Genomic DNA, 17,806 nt, shown 5'->3' on the forward strand with positions numbered 1-17,806 from the left:
GAGGAACCCTATCCTTGGTAGGACAAGAGGAACCTATCCTTGGTAGGGTGGCGGGAGGATGAGGTAAGAGGAGACATGCGTGAAATGGAAGAGATGTGCAAAGCTGATAGAGACCTATCCACACAGACTCAAGGCTGTAATTGCTGCCAAAGGTGGATCTACTAAATACTGACTTAAAGAGGGTGAGTAATTATGCCTTCTATTATTTTGTGTTGAATAATAAATTTAGACCAATTTGTAGAAAATTGTTTTCACTTTGGCTTGAAAGAGTCTTTCCTGTTGATTAGTGTCAAAAAAGCCAAATTAAATCCACTGTGATTCAATGTTGTAAAACAATAAAACATGAAAACTTCCAAGGGGAGTGAATGCTTTTTCTAGCCACTGTTTATCTCTATATATTCTATATACATGCATCTACATCTTTCTTTCAACTACTTCTATGGTTTTCTGTATTTTAAGGCTATCTGGAGAAGACAAATCTCAGAGTTGTATTCCTCGTATATACTTTGATAATAAAACGAACCTTTGATATACCACACTTAATTTTAGTTCTCTGGAATGAGTATAGATTTATGTGTGCTATGTACATTATGGTTTAGTGCTTCATTGATATTACCTATTTATAAGGAAAAATGTAAATTTAATTTTAAAACTTGTTTGTCATCTACCTCTAGTTTTGTTCTTCAGTCATCTGAGGTTGAAGGTCACATGAAGTCATGCAATGAAGTGAAATTAGAGATTTTGTCTTTATTCATGCAACAGACCTGCCTACATATCAGTTACATATACAAGATGAGAATCAATTTTGCAATTGCCAAGGTTCCTTAAATAGCCAGTGATCTGTTTTTGGAGAGAATGATTGAGAAAGGAATGCTAGATGGCAGGAGAGTGACTGGTGGAAAACTCCATGCAATTGAGTGGAGCTCTGAACCTAAATTGAGTGAACCTCTGAGTGGAACTTCAGGAACAGTTTTTAGCCTTCAATCATCAAGTTCTTGACTAGCATGGATAGCTTCACTTACTACAGCACTGAACACAACCTATGGACTCACTTTCAAGGGTTCTGCAACTCATGTTCTCAGTATTAATTTTTTTTGTATTTGCAGTTTGCCTTTTGCACATTGGTTGCTTATCAGTGTTTGTTTGCAGTTTTTCATTGATTCTATTGTATGTCTTTGTTCTCCTGTGATTGGCCACTAGAAAATGAATCTCATTTTGATGACATATACATACTTTGATAATAAATTTACTCTGAACTTTGAAACTATCTGAACAAATGTACAAGGTCTCAGAGTAATCTGGAAAACTATTATGTAGGACGATCTGTCTGAATTATATTAAAGTGATACTTCAAGAATTTCTAGGAAAAGTTTAAATTTTTACCAAACGGTAACCCCTGAAATCATTGGATTAAATAAAGGAAGTGAAATTTATATTAGACTAATGGGAACTAACTTAATAGTTTCCTGAAGATAAAGAAGAGAAAGAAAGCTATTTGTTTTGGAACGGCTGAGGGGAATGCAGAGAATAGGAGGGGCATGGAGGGTGGAGGAAGATGATTTGTAATTTAAAGGTGAAAGGAAGTTGGAAATTTGAAACTCTAATGACGATAAAAGAAAAGCAGTGCTTAACAACCAGTTTCAAAAAGTCTTGGTAAATTGGTAATATTTGTAATTGGTAATACTTGTTCATCCATCCTTCCCATGAAAGGTATTTGCTCTGCCAACTAGTCTCAGACTAGAGTATCTTGTAAATCAGTCTGATTTGGTTAAGAGCAAGTTCTCTTTCCTTGTGCAGTAATGAACCAGTTTGATTTTTCAGTGTGGTGCCAGGCAAGATGTATTGAATTTGGTTTTAGTTTGTCATGGCAGATAGTCTTGATCGCCAATCCGCTAGCACCCCTTGTCTTTCCTCAAAAGAGTGACAATGGAATGAGAATAAAATTAAAATGGTAAAGAACAATTATACAGATATGTATAAAAGTAAACATATGGAATAATTTGATATTGGCGAAAGAGAAATTCTGACAATGTTTCCAAATTGCTTAAACTGAGGAACTTGCAGAGGCTTTGAATGACTGTAGTATCCATGAATATCTAATTACTCCTTGTCAATAAGATTGCTGTTGCTTTACAAACGTCAGTTGATCAATCATACTTGTGAATAAGTATTTACAGGCCAGATCATGGGAGATAAAGATTAATTAAAGACAATAATGTTGATTTCAGAGTGTGTGCTCAGTTCAAAAGAGAATTTAAGTAATTGTAAATAATTTTGATAAAGTTCAAAAGAAAATGCAATGTGCATTTATGCATATTTGTGGGATGTGTTGATATTGTATTAGAAGATTGATGAAACAGAGCACTGGATATCAAATTGGGTTTGACACCATGGAAGGGAAGTTAATTAAAGAATGAAACAAAGTGGGGGTGAGCCCAATGCTTAATTGCATCAGACTGGAGAGCTATGAATGGTGATTGTTTTTAATGTACATGTTTCAAACTAAAAACTCAAAGATGATGCAAATGCTGAGCCAGTTAGGCAACATTCTGTGAAGAGAGCAAGAATCCATGAAGATGTTTAGGCTCAAAGATCCTTCCTCAAAACTGTCCAAGTCAGATCAGTTCTGATGGAGGGTCATTAGCTGAAAAGTTTATTCAGTTGCTTTCTCCACACAGTGCTGCCTGACCTGCTGAATATGTCCAGCATTTTCTGGCTTTATTTAGTTTAAAGAAAGTGGTTTTGAATTTGCTTATAGATCAATAACACACTTTCCAATTCATCCAAAATTTACTTCAGAAAGATGCCAGCTAGAAGAGAAAGTATACATATTAGATTATCATTACTGGGAATTTTTTTTGAACTAGTATATTTTCAGCTATGGAATGATTGTGATATTAAAAACAAATTTAGGGTGGGTTTCTAAAACAAAAATTAAATAATGGATTGAAAGTGTATCTTGGAAAAACTAAACTTCACCGATTTGGAATTTGAATCCTCATTTAAAATGGCAGATGTTGATTAGTTCATTATAATTAATATCTTTGGCATCCATACATCATGACAGTGGTATGACACTTTTTCTGGTGATTGTTAGGGTTGTAGACTTATGGCTACTTGCACTTTCTAGAGCCCCACTGTAGAGTGACAGTCTCTTTCACAGTGGCTGCAGCTGAAGGAGGAAGGTGCTCTGGGTAATGCAGCTCTGGCTTTTCTTCTGGCTCTCTTATTGATGAGTATGTTGGTCCTTGCTATCTTAGCACGTTGTACACTGTTTTTGACTGTGGTCCTCTATGCTGTCCAGTGTATAACTGTTTTCTCCCATTTGTTGAGGTCAGTACCTGTCAGCTTCATGTCATGTTTGCAGACAGCCCTGTAGCGGAGGCATGGTCTTCCTCATGGATGGTAACCCTCACTCAGTTTGCTGTGCAGCATATCCTTGGGAATACATCCCTGCTCCATCCATTTGACCTGGCCCAACCATCTGGGGCGTCTGTGGCTGAGTAATGCATGGATGCTGGAGGTGTCAGCCCGCTGCACAACCTCTGTGTTGATGATTTTGTCCTGTCAGGAGATATGCAAGATGCGTCTGAGGCAGCATGGGTGGAACGAGTTTAGCCTCTTCTCTTGACTATTGTATGGCGTCCAAGCCTCACTGGCGTAGAGGAGTGTGCTGAGCACACACACAGCTTGGTCGTCTTTGTCAGCTGTCTGTTGTTCCACACCCTTTCGTTCAGTCTGGCCATGACAGCTTTGGCAATCCTGCTGTTCACCTTTGCTTCGAGGGTCAGGGAGAGCTGGTGATGGCTCAAAATTGATGAAGAAGTCAACTACGTCAAGAGAGTAACCATCAATGGTGATGTCTCCAGGGATATTCTGTAGCCTGGGCCATTTGTCGTCTTCAGACTGATGGTTAACCCAAACTCCTAGCAGGCATGGGCGAAGTGGTTGGAGTCTGCCTTCAGTGTTAACCACTGGAAACGATACTAGTCTCATTGAGATTTGGTCCAGAAATCATCAGCTGCTGGAGTGACAATGCTGCTGGAAGCAAAGCCACCGCGCACTGGCACAGCCCCCCAGCCAAGCCCCGAGTCCAGGCCTGTCCCGCCACGAGGTCTCCACATTAATATATGCAAAGTCTATTAATATACTGTGATCATTATACATTATTAATACACAATTATACATTATTATTGATATACAGAATCTTTTTTAAGGTATTGGAAATGAGGAATAAAAGCAGGACTTGCAAGAAAAGTTAAGTTCATTTACTTCAATTCACATCTGCCTTTATCTTGTGGATGAGAGCAGTGAATTATTTTTTACATTTTTTATATGGTTATGTATTTGTCATGTGTAAAGGTTTGCAAAAACACATGCTTAAGGATTGTTAGCCACCCACTTTTATTAAATGTTAGCACAATCTCATTCAGGTGAGGGTGAATACAAGCCCCAAAGAGCTCAGCTAGGCCAACACCTGGACCTGCTGCAATTTGCCTATTGCCACAATAGATCTACAGTAGATGTAATCTCACTGGCTCTCCACTCGGCATTGGATCAGCTGGACAAAGGTAATTAATACCTATGTCAGCCTGCTGTTTATTGACTACAGCTCAGCATTCCACACAATTGTGCCCTCAGTTATAAACAACAAGCTCCAAAACCTGGGTCTCTGTACCTCCCTCTGCAACTGGATCTCTCACTTCTTCACCAGGAGACCACAGTCTGTGCGGATCAGAAATAACATCTTGTTGACAATCAACAGTACCGCACCTCAAGAATGTAAGTTTATCATACTGCTCTACTCTCTCTACACCTTTAGTTGCTGATGGCAGAATTTCAAATGGTGACAAGGAAGTGTACAGAAGCAAAGTACATACACAAAATGCTGGAGGAACTCAGCAGGCCAGGCAGCATCTAAGGAAAGAGTACAGTTGACGTTTCGGGCCGAAACACTTCGGCAGGACTGAGCAGTTGGTTGAGTGGTGTCACTGCAAAAACCTTGCAAGACTAAATAATTGATCAATTGTACCAAAGAATTGATTGTGGACTCCAGGAAGGGAATGTCAAAGGATCCGCACCAGTTCTCATCGAGGGATCAGAAGTGGAAAGGGTGAGCAGTTTCAAGTTCCTGGGTGTCAACATCTCTGAAGATCCATCCAGGGTCCAACATATTGATACAACTATATGGAAGGCACAGCAGCCTTCCATTAGGACCTTGAGGAAAATTGGTATGTCACCAAAGACACTTACAAATTTCTACAGAAGAGAGCATTCTAACTGGTGCATCATTGTCTGGTATGGAGAGGCCACTGCACAAGATTGGGAAAAGTTGCAGAAAGTTGAAAATTCAGCCAGATCCATCATGAGCACTAGTCTCCCCAGCATCTGGGACACCTTCAACAGACAATGCCTGTAAAAGGCAGCATCCACCATTAAGGACCTCCACCACCCAGGACATGTCCTTTTCTCATTGCTAACATCAAGGAGATGGTACAGGAGCCTGAAGACACACACTCAACATTTCAGGAACAGTTTTTTTCCCCTCCTCTGTCAGATTTCTGAATGGACAATGAACCCATGAACATTTCCTCAGTATTTTTTCTTCATTTTTTTTGCACTACTGTACATTTAATTTATTTATATTTATTTATTTATTTTGTCTGAAAAATTTTATAGCAACAGTAGAATAATTTAGGAATATGAGATAATAAACCACCACTACTGTTCTTTACTTTTATCAATACCTTAAATTGTACTCCTTATAACATTAGTTAAACCTGGTAGTGTTAATGATCTAGCAATCTTCTTTCATCACTTGTATCTTTGAATTTGGTGAAGTCAAATGGAATGTCAGCTTGAAGCAGATTAAGCAAGTTAATTTTGATATCTTGACCTAGTTCTTTTTTAGTAGTCAGGGTTGTGTGTAGAAAGTTCTGCATATATTTCTGTGAAATGCTTTCATGAAGCTGAAAATACTATTGTTTTTTTAGGAGGCTATTTTGGCCCTTTTTTTTAAAAGCAACTGTTCTGGAAGAGATACCACAATTGTAGCTGATTGTTAAGGTGCCTAATTTATATCTGCATTGCTAAACTGATAGATCCTGAAATGTGGGGAAAGTGCTGACTAAATATTTAGAGACACAGTATGATGGTTGCTGAAGCAATAATTTGATGATCAGCTTGTATATCTATCACAAAAAAAAAGATTGACAACCTTTTTATTTTCTGTGAAGTAGCTACACTTGCTTTGAGAGCCTGCAGGTTTTATGCAGTTGGATCTTTAAACATCTTGCAAGGTATTACCTGTCAGGGCATGCTGTGTGAATTTGACTATCGATTATTAGTTGGGAGTAGAATACTTAAAGTATGCTACTGCAGAAATAATAAACAAGCTCTCTTGTCCCGCCTGATACATTGTTCAGCATTTAATTCTCTTTGCAGATGAGATTTAAAAAAATTAAAATTTCATGCTGCCAGAATTCTGCCCTGGCAGTGTCCACTCATTTGGTGTGCAGCAGTCATGTTATAGGGTAATGGGTACTTGGCCCCAATTCTTTGTTTGGGATGATTGCAACCAAGCAACTATTACTCTATCAGATAACTTATTTAATCTAGTTTATACCTTTGAAAGATTCTGAGTTCAGCAAAGCATGGTGGGGGTTATTGTCATGTGAAGCACCATTTTCTATCCATTTCACAGCCACCCATCTTGAAGGCTGTGTGTTCCCAGGAAATAATTCACCAAGCAAAATTTTGTAGATCATACTGACAGGGCTGAATGTATAATGGGGAACTTTAACAGTTCCCATGCATAAATGGTGGTGCACTATTCAATATGACATAAATTTAGTTTTTCAAGGGTCAAAGATGTTCTGCAAAACATTTATTACAATATTGCAAAAATCATGTCAAACTTCTATAAATTAAGGAATGTTAATATTAATTACTTTCCCCATTAAGTATAATTTACTAAAGTAGATTAAGTATAATTTTTTAAAATCCAGGAGCTGAAGATTTCCAAAGCTTAAAGCATGAATGAACAACCTCTCCCGAATAATGTAAAGTTGATCATCAGTTTATAAATGAGAAGCAAAAAGAAATTAAGCATTTGCATCTGATACTACTATTACAAAAATAACATTTTAAAAATAGTCATGCTGTATGAGAGATTTCACAATGACTTGTATATTAAGTATGGTTGTTCTTCTTTTCTTGCAGCTGTCTAAATCTTTGACAGTCCACTAGCGTTATGCTAGTCAACCATTAGCACTGAAACAGAATTCAGACCAACTTTCAGAATGCCTGTGCAAGCATCACAGTGGACAGAATTCCTCTCCTGTCCCATCTGCTTCAATGAATTTGATGAAAACGTACACAAACCCATCAGTTTAGGCTGTGGGCATACTGTCTGCAAAACTTGCCTGAACAAACTACATCGCAAGGCATGCCCCTTTGACCAGACCGCCATCAACACAGACATCGATGTTCTTCCTGTGAATTTTGCACTTCTGCAGTTAGTTGGCGCAGAGGTAAATTTTATTCCTAATGCTACAATTGTACCTTTCAGAAATGGCAGTTGTAGCTGAAGACAGCATCATTGTTAAATTCACATTGGAATCTTTAAAGAGTTACCAGTTGTGCTATCTACAGTTAAATTGCTTATCTCATTAAACCAGCCTTCAGGTGCATAAAATTGATCCTTATTGATAACTATTATTAAATCAGGGCTCAAAATGTTCCTAATGCATCATATTGGGATACAAATGCTTCTTATGATGCCACTGATCCAGAATGAGCCTATACACTTAAAGTCAAACTGATTAAACTGCTTTGCAAACTAGTATCAAGGTTGAAAGACTTGTTTAATGCTTATTTGGGGGGTGGGGGAGTGATTGAATGCAATTGAAATGCAGAATGACGATAGCTGTATGAAATAACCACATTGTTCAAAGCTCCTTTATTTCTAATTACATTAATGCAGATTAGTCATTTTGCTCAAGATTCTGCTTTGAGTCAGCAAAAAACTTCATAAAGAGCATTTGTGTTGAATGTGGGAAGCTAAGTGAAATTATATATGACAGTAATTATGAATCCTTGTATTATTTTATCCACTTATTGTTTTTAATATTCATAATTTGAATATGTGAAATGTTAACAAATTAAAATTGATGAAATTTTAGCTACTAGATTTCTTGCATTTACCTGTCAGCTAAACATCTGGCTGGGAACAATTGTTTTGCTTTTTAAGGGGAAAAACTAAAAAAGTACAATAATCTTTATCATGACTATCATGAACAAGTAATGAAAGTTAGCATTTAGGTGCTTAGTATGGCGTTTTGTCTAGTCATTTATAAATTTGCTTAATTAGGATGAAATCATGTCCGTGTGTCAGCCTTTTCCATTTTATTCTGTTAATGAGATTATCCAGAACTGCTGCTCATATCTTAAGGAGCTCTGTTTCCTGTTGATTGTAACTGATCCTTATTGCTTTTTGATTAAGCAATATTTTATTTTTAAATTCTTACCTGCATTTTTAGTGCCCCCTTTTATAATTTTCCGTGGCCTTGTAACTCTCCCTCTAAGATATCTGCAGTCTTCCATTTTTGGCTTTTTGAGCCATTCCTAGAATTAGTCTGTCACTGGTGGCCATTTTCAACTGCCAAGCCCTTAAACTCTAGATTACTGTCCCTCTAAACATCATAATCTTCTACATTACATTCCCCCTCTTAAGAACATAAAATAGGACAGCACAGGAACAGGCTCTTTGGTCTGTGATGTCTGTGCTGACCATCTAAACTAATTCCATCTTCTTGTACGTGATCTGTATCTCTTCATTCCCTGACTGTACATGTGTGTACCAAAATTCTCATTAAACATTGCCATCATATCTCCTGGCAGTGTGTTTCAGGAATCCACCATTCTGCTATTTCAAATCAAAATGCCTTATAAATCCCCATTAAACCTTGACCTTCTCACTTGAGCCTATATCCACATATCCACCCCGGAAAAAGATTCTATCTACCTTATATGTGCCTCTCGTAAGTTTATGTATTTATATCTGGTGGCAACCTCCAGTGCTCCAGAGAAAACAATCCATTTGTCCAGCCTCTCCTTATAATTGATACACTCTAATCCAGGCAACATCCTGGTGAATATCTCCTGCAGCCTCTCCGAAGCCTCCATATCCTCCTGCAATGCAGCAAGTAGAACTGTACACAATAGAAGAGAAACTGGCTTGTTTAACAAAACAGTTCTAATGTGTCCTTTTGGGGTTCAGTATCACTTTTTTTGTTTGCAGCAGCCCCTGGAAATCACCTTGAGGCATTTTGCTATGTCAAAAGTGTACCTGGTAGCTCTTGTTTCTTTGTCTTTTTGAATTATATCATACTGAACAGTAATCAGGTAACCTAAGATACTAGAATTCTTTTCACACTTGTGTATTAGTTTGAGGTGTTATCCTCCTTACTCTCAAAAATAGTGTCTCATGGTCGTCAGCAAGATCTTTGACCAGATTACACATATTCATTCACTTTAAGGAATTTGAATTCAGCCCTGTTGCTTGTTTGTTCAATTCATTACAGTTTAAGAGTAATACACAAATGTAAAATTCTGTCAACCAAATTTTTTTGGCAATAACATTCACATGTTGTTCTTGCTGTTGATTTATGACGTGTTGTATAATTTCCAATGCTGCTTCATGTGTGTTTGTAAAAAAAAAATACTGCTTTTTCTTCTTGCCAAATTTTTTTGATATTTGTAAATGTTTTGACTGCAACTAGGTCCCAGACCAGCAGACTGTGAACCTGAGTAACTTGGCTGAAAATAAACATTACGAGGTTGCAAAGAAGTGTGTGGAGGAGCTGGCACTCTACTTGAAACCTCTTAGTGGAGGAAAGGGTAGGTAGTATTCAGATCTATGCTAGTATTTGTAAGAAATAAGGTTTCTTCTCCAGCTTGCAATTGATATCATCAGGATGGAAACTCCTTTAATTAAAAAAAACAGCAAAATACTTGTGAAATCTGAAGCTTAAAACATTGGTAAAATTCAAACTGATAACTCATCAAAATGAGAAATGAAAATGTTTAAAGATGCAGAGAAAGTGGAAAGGAGAGTGGGTGGAAGGTAAAAGGGATAATTAGGCAAATGGGTGAATCTGAGATGAGTGAAAAATAATTGGGTCTGTAAGCTATCAGATATAAATGGAGGAAGCAGACAATCTGAAACTTTTTAAAGGAAAATACTGCAGATCTGAAACTGTTGAATAATATTAAATCTAGAAGGCAATAACATGCTTATAGAAACTGTTTCCCATGCATTAGAAGCACACACAAAATGTTGGAGAAACTCAGCAGGCCAGCCAGTATCTATGAAAATGAATAAACAGTCAACATTTTGGACCAAGATCCTTCATCAGGAAGACGCTGCCTGATCTGCTGAGATCCTCCAGCTTTTTGTGCGCGTTGCTGTGGATTTCCAACATCTCCAGAATCTCTGATGTGACCTTATGCATTAGACTAGAAAAGGTGACAAAGGACAGGAGAGTCAGAATTGGAATGGGATGTAGATTTAAAATGGAAGTTCAAGTTTACAGAAAGTGCTTCACGTGATTACCAAATGTATATTTAGTTATCCCATTGTAAAGGAGAACGTATTGTGAGCACCATATCCAGTATACTGAATTAACTGAAGTAAATTGCTGCTGTGGCTTCACCTGAAAATATGTGCCTTGGATCCTAAATGGTGGAAAAGGTCATGTGTTGCTGCATGTGCGATTGCTTAAGAAAGCGAGTAAGTATATTTGTGAAGAGCTGGGGATGGATGAGACTATCTGGAAGGGAAATGTCCCTTTGGAATAAGGAACAATGAGTTGAATTTGGAAAACGTACAGTACATTCATGGATTTAACACAAAATCAATTTATAGATGTACAGCATAATTGGAATGATGTCATTTTCAAAGTATACATTTAAAAGGTTTTAAAATCCTTTAATCATTATTCAATGTAGTGCAATTAGATAACTAATTGCACTTAATTAATCTTGTGTGGTTCCAACTCAATCTCTGTCTTTCATTTGTCACTTTTTTAGTGTCTGGCTAGTTCACTGAAGTTTTTTTTGCCGCCTACAACTTTGTTCCTCACTGCTTGCTACACTACTACTTTTGGTATAATCTACAAACTTCAAAATCAAGTCCAAACCATGGATCTGTACAATAAAAAAACAAAGGAGATTAGCACTAAGAACTGTGGAACCCAAATGTATTTGCAACCAAAAACCACAACTGTTATTCTTAGTTGCGTTGCTACTGAGCCAATTTTCAATCCAACCAGTCATCTTTACTTCAGTTTTGTGTCATTTTACATTTCTGATTGGTCTATTATATGGGACATTTTCAGATACATTGTATCCCAGACTTTATCAAAAGCACAAACTGCATTAGCTCATCCCATTGACATCCTAAAAAAATGTCATTTATAATGAAAATAAAAATAAATTGTCACTTTAATCTGTCATGGCCATCTTTGTACAGCATTAAAACACACCTTTTGGCCCAATTCATCAAAGGCAAACTAAGTTGCTTACATAAACTAGGACCATTTGCATGTGTTTGTCCTGATCCCAGTAAACCTTTCTTATTCATGTACCCTTCCAAATGCTTTTTAAGCATTGTAATTGTACTGGCCTGTAACATTTTCTCTGGCAGCTCTTTCCATATACCCACCATAGTCTGGGGGAACATGTTGCCCTTACCTCCCCTTTAAATTTTTCCACTTGCACTTTAGATGTATACCCTCTGAGTCTGTCATATTCAGCAAGGGGAGGGTGAGATTGTGTGCATTCACCCAAACTATGCTCCCCATGGTTTTATGTGACTCCTATAAGGCCACCACATCTGCTTTCTATACTGCAGGGAATAAAGCCCCACCTTTCCAGTCTCTTCCTTGCAGCTCAAACCTTCCAGTTCCAGTAACATCAGTGACATAATGGACTGTGAGGTATATTTAAGGATCTGGAACAAACGGCAAAGTTAGCCAAGGAATGGCAGATGAAATTTAACTTGGACATGTTTATTTTGCCAAGTTAAACAAGGGCAGGATCACACAGTAAATGGCAATCTTTTCAACACTCTTTGCAGCTCTTGGCATTTTTCCTGTAGCTTGGTGACCAGAACTGTCTCGCCTTGTACTGTTGTAACGTGACACCCCAACCCTTGTACCCAATGCCCTGTTCAATGAAGACAAGCATGCCAAAGGCTTTTGCTACTTTGGGAACAATGACGTACACCTAGGTCTTTCTGTTCTACAACACTCCAGAACCCTGCCATTTACTATGTGATCCTGCCCTTGTTTAACTTGGCAAAATATAACACTTGTCCAAGTTAAATTCCATCTGCCATTCCTTGGCTAACTTCGTCATTTGTTCTAGATCCTTAAATATACTTAACGGTCCATTATGTCACTAATTATAGATCGTTCTTGGTTAAACTGTTTTTCTAAATATTTTTTGTGCAATCCCACTATGTTTGCTTTCTGTGCACCAGAGTTTCCTGATTCATTAGTTTGAACTTAGTCTGTGTAGTTTACACACATGCCCTCTTTCTCTTCCCCCCACCCACCACCCCATCACCTCCAACTCCTTTAGTTGGGATGAGCTCTAAGCATAAGATCTGAATTGTAAATTTCAGCATTCTATATTGAAAGTGAAATAATCTCCCCTCTCAAAAGAGCTAGGGGGAAAAATGTCTCCTGGAAAAACTATAACTCATGGCTTAACCAGGTATCAAAGCTGTCAGAAGTTATACGTCGAAAACATTCATTGATAATGGTATAGAAACTAAAAGGGAAAAGCTTTTTCAAATATCTATGATACTTAAACCTAACTTGTGTTTGCATTTAATCAATAAATATCTCTGGCCATCAAAACTACTTCACTGCATTGAAATAAACTGGTTTCAGAATTGGGTTTAATATCACTGGCATATGTCGTGAAATTTGTTGTTTTGCAGTAGCAGTACATTGCGATACTTAATGGAAAAACTATAACTTACAATCAGAAATATATATAAATAAAATAAATAGTGCAAAAAGAGAGGAAAAGTAGTGAGGTAGTGTTCAAGGGTTCATTGTCCATTCAGAAATATGATGGCGGAGGGTAACAAGCTTTTCCTGAAATGTTGAGTGTGTGTCTTCAGGCTCCTGTACCACCACCTTGATGGTAGCAATGAGAAAAAGGTATGTCCTGGGTGATGGGGGTTCTTGATGATAGATCCCATCTTTCTGAGTAGTTCAAATGGACTTTCAACAAGTAATAGAGGGATGCCTCAACTTACTTCCCTGGTGGATTTCAAGTGGAGTCCAACATCTGATTGCAATTCTAATCAACTGTTTCCAGTAGTTTTGCAATTGTGAGATTTCCATTTGCTTTTGAAAATCCTTAAATTGCAAACTGTTATTGGGATACGTTGGCAGTTAAAGACAATTTCCCTGCAAAACCTGGGGCAATAATTTGTGAAGTAATTGGCATTAATGAACCATTTATTTTTTGAACAATGGCACTACTTGGCAATCTTTCAATCTTCTGACATCATACATTATCCAAAGAGGACTGGAAAATGGCCAATTTCTTTACTATTTATGTCCTTGCTTATAAGAGCCTGGAAGTTTTGGAATGTTACTGCCTTTTCTTTCAAATGGAGATGTTCATTGATAAATATGTGATTTAATTCACATTTTTTGGAAAATGGGCACATATGATGCCTACAGATGGCAAGACCTGTACAACATTTGGGCTTGGTCTAATAAAGTGCAAGTAACATTTGTGCCATTCAAATGCCAGGCAGTGACCATCTCTCAACGAATCTAAGTACCCATTCATAAGCTTCACTGATATTACCTTTACCAAGACCCCACCATCTGGTGGGCGGGGGGGGGGGGGGCGGAGGCTTCATCGTTGACCAGAAACTCAAGTAGACCAGCAACATAAATAATGTGACAACCAGAACAGATCTGAGACTGGGTGTTCTGCAGCAAGTGATACACCTCCTAATAACAAAAATACTTCCTGGCTTCTACAAGAGAAACCAAGAGCATAAGGGAATGTTTTACAATTGCTGAATGAGTGCCTCACCAACAGCAGTGAAGAACCTCTGCACCATTCATTGCAAAATAGTCTATTTGATTGGCATCCCATCTACTTTGCATTCATTTACTCTACCTCTGGCACATCTTCACTTACTTCATCATTGAACTGATCCCACAACTGATGGATTCTCTGCAGCTCATGTCCTCAGTAGTTTTTGTTTGTTTATTTATTTATTGTTATTCATTGCACAGTTTCTTTTCTTTTGCACATTGGTTGTTTGTTAATCTTTGCAATTATTCATTGATTCTATTGTATTTATTTGTTCTACTGTAAATATCTGCAAGAAAATGAATCTCAGGATCATATATGGTAATATATACAAACTTTGATAACAAATTTACTTGGAACTTTGAACTTCTTGGTTTGCAAAGTATCATTTTACAATGTACGGCAGTTACTTGTCTAGGCCACATTGACAATACCTCCTAATAATATCACTATCTCCTGTTCTTTAAGTCACTCCCCACCCACATGAGAATATATCATTATTCCTTCATCATAGATCTGAAATCCACTGCACAACAGGTTGTGAGAATAAATAAGAGAAAATCTGCAGATGCTGGAAATGCGAGCAACACACACAAAATGCTGGAGGAACTCAGCAGGCCAGGGAGCATCTGTGGAAAAAAGTACAGTCGACTTTCCATAGATGCTGCCTGGCCTACTGAGTTCCTCCAGCAGGTTGTGAGAATAGTTTTTATCAGAATTGCAGTACTTCAAGCTAACGTATCTTCAGCTTTTTGAAGGCATTTAAGATGAGCAATAACTGCTGGCCTTAATAGTGATGCCCACCTCCTGAAGAAAAGTAATAATGACATGGGAAACTTCAAGCTGCTAAACACAGATATGTCCAGTTTTGTTGTTGGTGTTGCTGCTTTACTGTCTTTTGATATTCACCACATTAGTATTCTTCCTAGTTAAAACATAGTTTACATTTGCCAAATAAAACTGAAGTTCATTAGATTTCTGCAGACCAGGTCCTCTGAGATTTCCAGCAGTAATTTTATTCATTACAGTTTTTTGGTCAAGATGATCATTATTTTGCTGCAATAGTTTTTGTAGATTTGAATTGTACTTGTAAAACAGATAATTGCATTGATACCTGTTTGCATTGTGTAACAGTATATTTAAATATTTCACACTGATTTCAGTGGAATCCCTTGCCACTGCAGATGTGATTAGATTTTGCAATTGTCACTTCAGAATCACAATATATCTAATTATGGATTTAATTTTTTTTAAATTTCACAACTGTTTTCTGAATTGTATGATACTCTGTTTCAATAACAGTAGAACTCTGCTGTACATGAGTCTTAACGCACGTATTAATCACTTCGTAACATTGCTGTGTTTAGGTGTTGCAAGTCTAAATCAGAGTGCACTGAGCAGGCCGATGCAGCGAAAACTGGTTACCTTGGTTAACTGTCAGTTGGTGGAGGAGGAAGGGCGTGTGCGAGCAATGCGGGCAGCCAGATCTCTTGGGGAACGAACGGTTACTGAACTCATTCTGCAGCATCAGAATCCCCAGCAGTTATCAGCCAATTTGTGGGCTGCAGTCCGGGCCAGAGGTTGCCAGTTTTTGGGACCAGGTAAGAAATTGGATGATAATCACAGAAGTTGTGGCAACACACACAAAATGCTGGTGGAACGCAGCAGGCCAGGCAGCATCTATAGGAAGAAGTACAGTCGACGTTTCGGGTCCCCTGCTGCGTTCCACCAGCATTTTGTGTGTGTTGCTTGAATTTCCAGCATCTGCAGATTTTCTCGTGTTTGCGTACAGAAATTGTGGTTTCAGTGAGTGTTTAAAACACTGCTATTTATAGAGTCATAGAGTTGCGCAGCAGAGAAAGGGGCCACCACATCCATGCGACTGTTTTGCCCATCTGCTCCAATCCCATTTACCGGCATTGTCATTATCCTTCAAAGCCTTGCCTATTTAATTGGCTGTCTAAATACTGTATTTCTTAAACAAATGATTTGTATCCAACTTCATCTCCATCCCTGGCAACTTTGCTCTCAAATCCCTCTTTTTAAAAAAAAAAATCCCCTTTAAAATTCCTTTCTCTTACCTTTAAACTTGGGCATTCTTGTTCTTGAAACGCCTTTGGTCAAAATTTGTTATTATACTCTTTTTAGAGAATATCTGGCTCTTGTACTGTATTGCTCTATGTTCTAAATCCTATGCTGGCAGAGGGATTTATTTGGCATCATGCTCACTACAGACATGTTTCCAAATTTGATGTTTTTCAATAGAGGGCACAGCCTCAGAATAGAAAGACAGAGATGAGGAAGAATTTCTTTAGCCAGAGGTGGTGTATCTCTGGAATTCATTGTCACAGATGTCTGTCGAGGCCAAGTCATTGGGTATATTTAAAAGTGAACGTCGACAGTTTCTTGAATAGTCAGGGTGTCAAAGTTATGGGGAAAGGGGGTTGATGGGGGATCATAACTGAGCCACGATGGAATGGCAGAGCAGACTCAATAGGCCTAATGGCCTAATTCTGATCCTGTGCATTATGGTTTTATTGACATTGTGGGCCGTATTTTTCTATATTCTAACTAATACATTCAGTTGAATGCATTCTGATTTGAGCCTCAAGGTTTGAGTTCCAACACAGAAACCAGAGCTCAAATTTTGGTTGGGATTTATTTTATTTTTTTTCTAAGTACTCAACAATAATTAAAGCTTGCATGAAATAGTTAATTTCTGCTACAGAAAGAGTTTGGATGTAACTAATAATTAAAAATCAATGAAGGCCAATCCAACTTATTAAAGAAATCAGCAAAACAGATTCTTTGTTTCACTTTAAAACCATTTAAATTTTGTGGCATGCTTACTTGTTTAAAATGCAAATACAGTAACTCTTGTACTGATCTAAGTTTGTTTGGTGGTGAATCTGTCAGCAATTTGGCATCCTTTATCTATTTATTTTTATTTAGAGGTTCAGCATAGGACTGGCCCTTCCGGCCCACTGAGCCACACCACAGAGCGACCTACCAGTTCAACCCCAGCCTAGTCACAGGACAGTGTACAGCGACCTACTAACCAGCATGTCTTTGGATTGTGGGTGGGATCCGGAGCACCCGGAGGAAACCCACGCATCACGGGAAGGGATGTACAAACTTGCCTACAGAATACACCAAAATTGAACTTCAAACTCCGACACTTCAAATTGTAATTGCATCGCGCTAACCATAGCGCCCATCAATAAAAGATTCCAACAGCCAATTCAGCATCAGTTCTGCCCAAGTCTCTTTAATTTTGTTCATGACCATTGTTTTGTATAATTTTTGTACATGCTGTTTCCTTGATTTTCTAACTTTACATTTAATTCAAGATATCCTTTGTATAATGTGGTGACAAGCACTGGATAGAATATTTTCATACCCTTTTTGCCAATCACCTGTCCAACTCTTGGCTCCGTCCCTCCCCCTCCTGTCTTCTATCGTTTTGGATCTCCCCCTCCTCCTCCCACTTTTAAATCTCTTACTAGCTCTTTCTTCAGTTTAGTCCTGACGAAGGGTCTCGGCCTGAAACGTCGACTGTACCTCTTCCTAGAGATGCTGCCTGGCCTGCTGCGTTCACCAGCAACTTTGATGTGTGTTGCTAGAATATTTTACTTATGATTTAATTTTCTACCTGGTGGTTTAGGTTTAATTT

The 17,806-nt window shown here is 38.0% G+C and overlaps 1 protein-coding gene across 9 annotated transcripts in view; it reads left to right on the forward strand.

The window, feature by feature from the left end:
- The window catches only part of rc3h2 (ring finger and CCCH-type domains 2), a 105,552-nt gene that overhangs the window by 26,867 nt on the left and 60,879 nt on the right, over nt 1–17,806 (forward strand). For all 9 annotated transcript variants that reach the window (XR_011882859.1, XM_072240636.1, XM_072240638.1 and 6 more), the window contains 3 exons: nt 7,222–7,532; nt 9,783–9,900; nt 15,501–15,734. Coding sequence is in view for 8 of the 9 variants with exons in the window: in XM_072240636.1 (XP_072096737.1) it covers nt 7,302–7,532; nt 9,783–9,900; nt 15,501–15,734 (583 nt within the window). In the remaining variant the exon portion in view is untranslated. The remainder of the gene's footprint in view (nt 1–7,221; nt 7,533–9,782; nt 9,901–15,500; nt 15,735–17,806) is intronic.

Source organism: Mobula birostris, chromosome 22, assembly GCF_030028105.1.
Source record: "Mobula birostris isolate sMobBir1 chromosome 22, sMobBir1.hap1, whole genome shotgun sequence".
NCBI classification, from domain to species: domain Eukaryota; kingdom Metazoa; phylum Chordata; class Chondrichthyes; order Myliobatiformes; family Myliobatidae; genus Mobula; species Mobula birostris.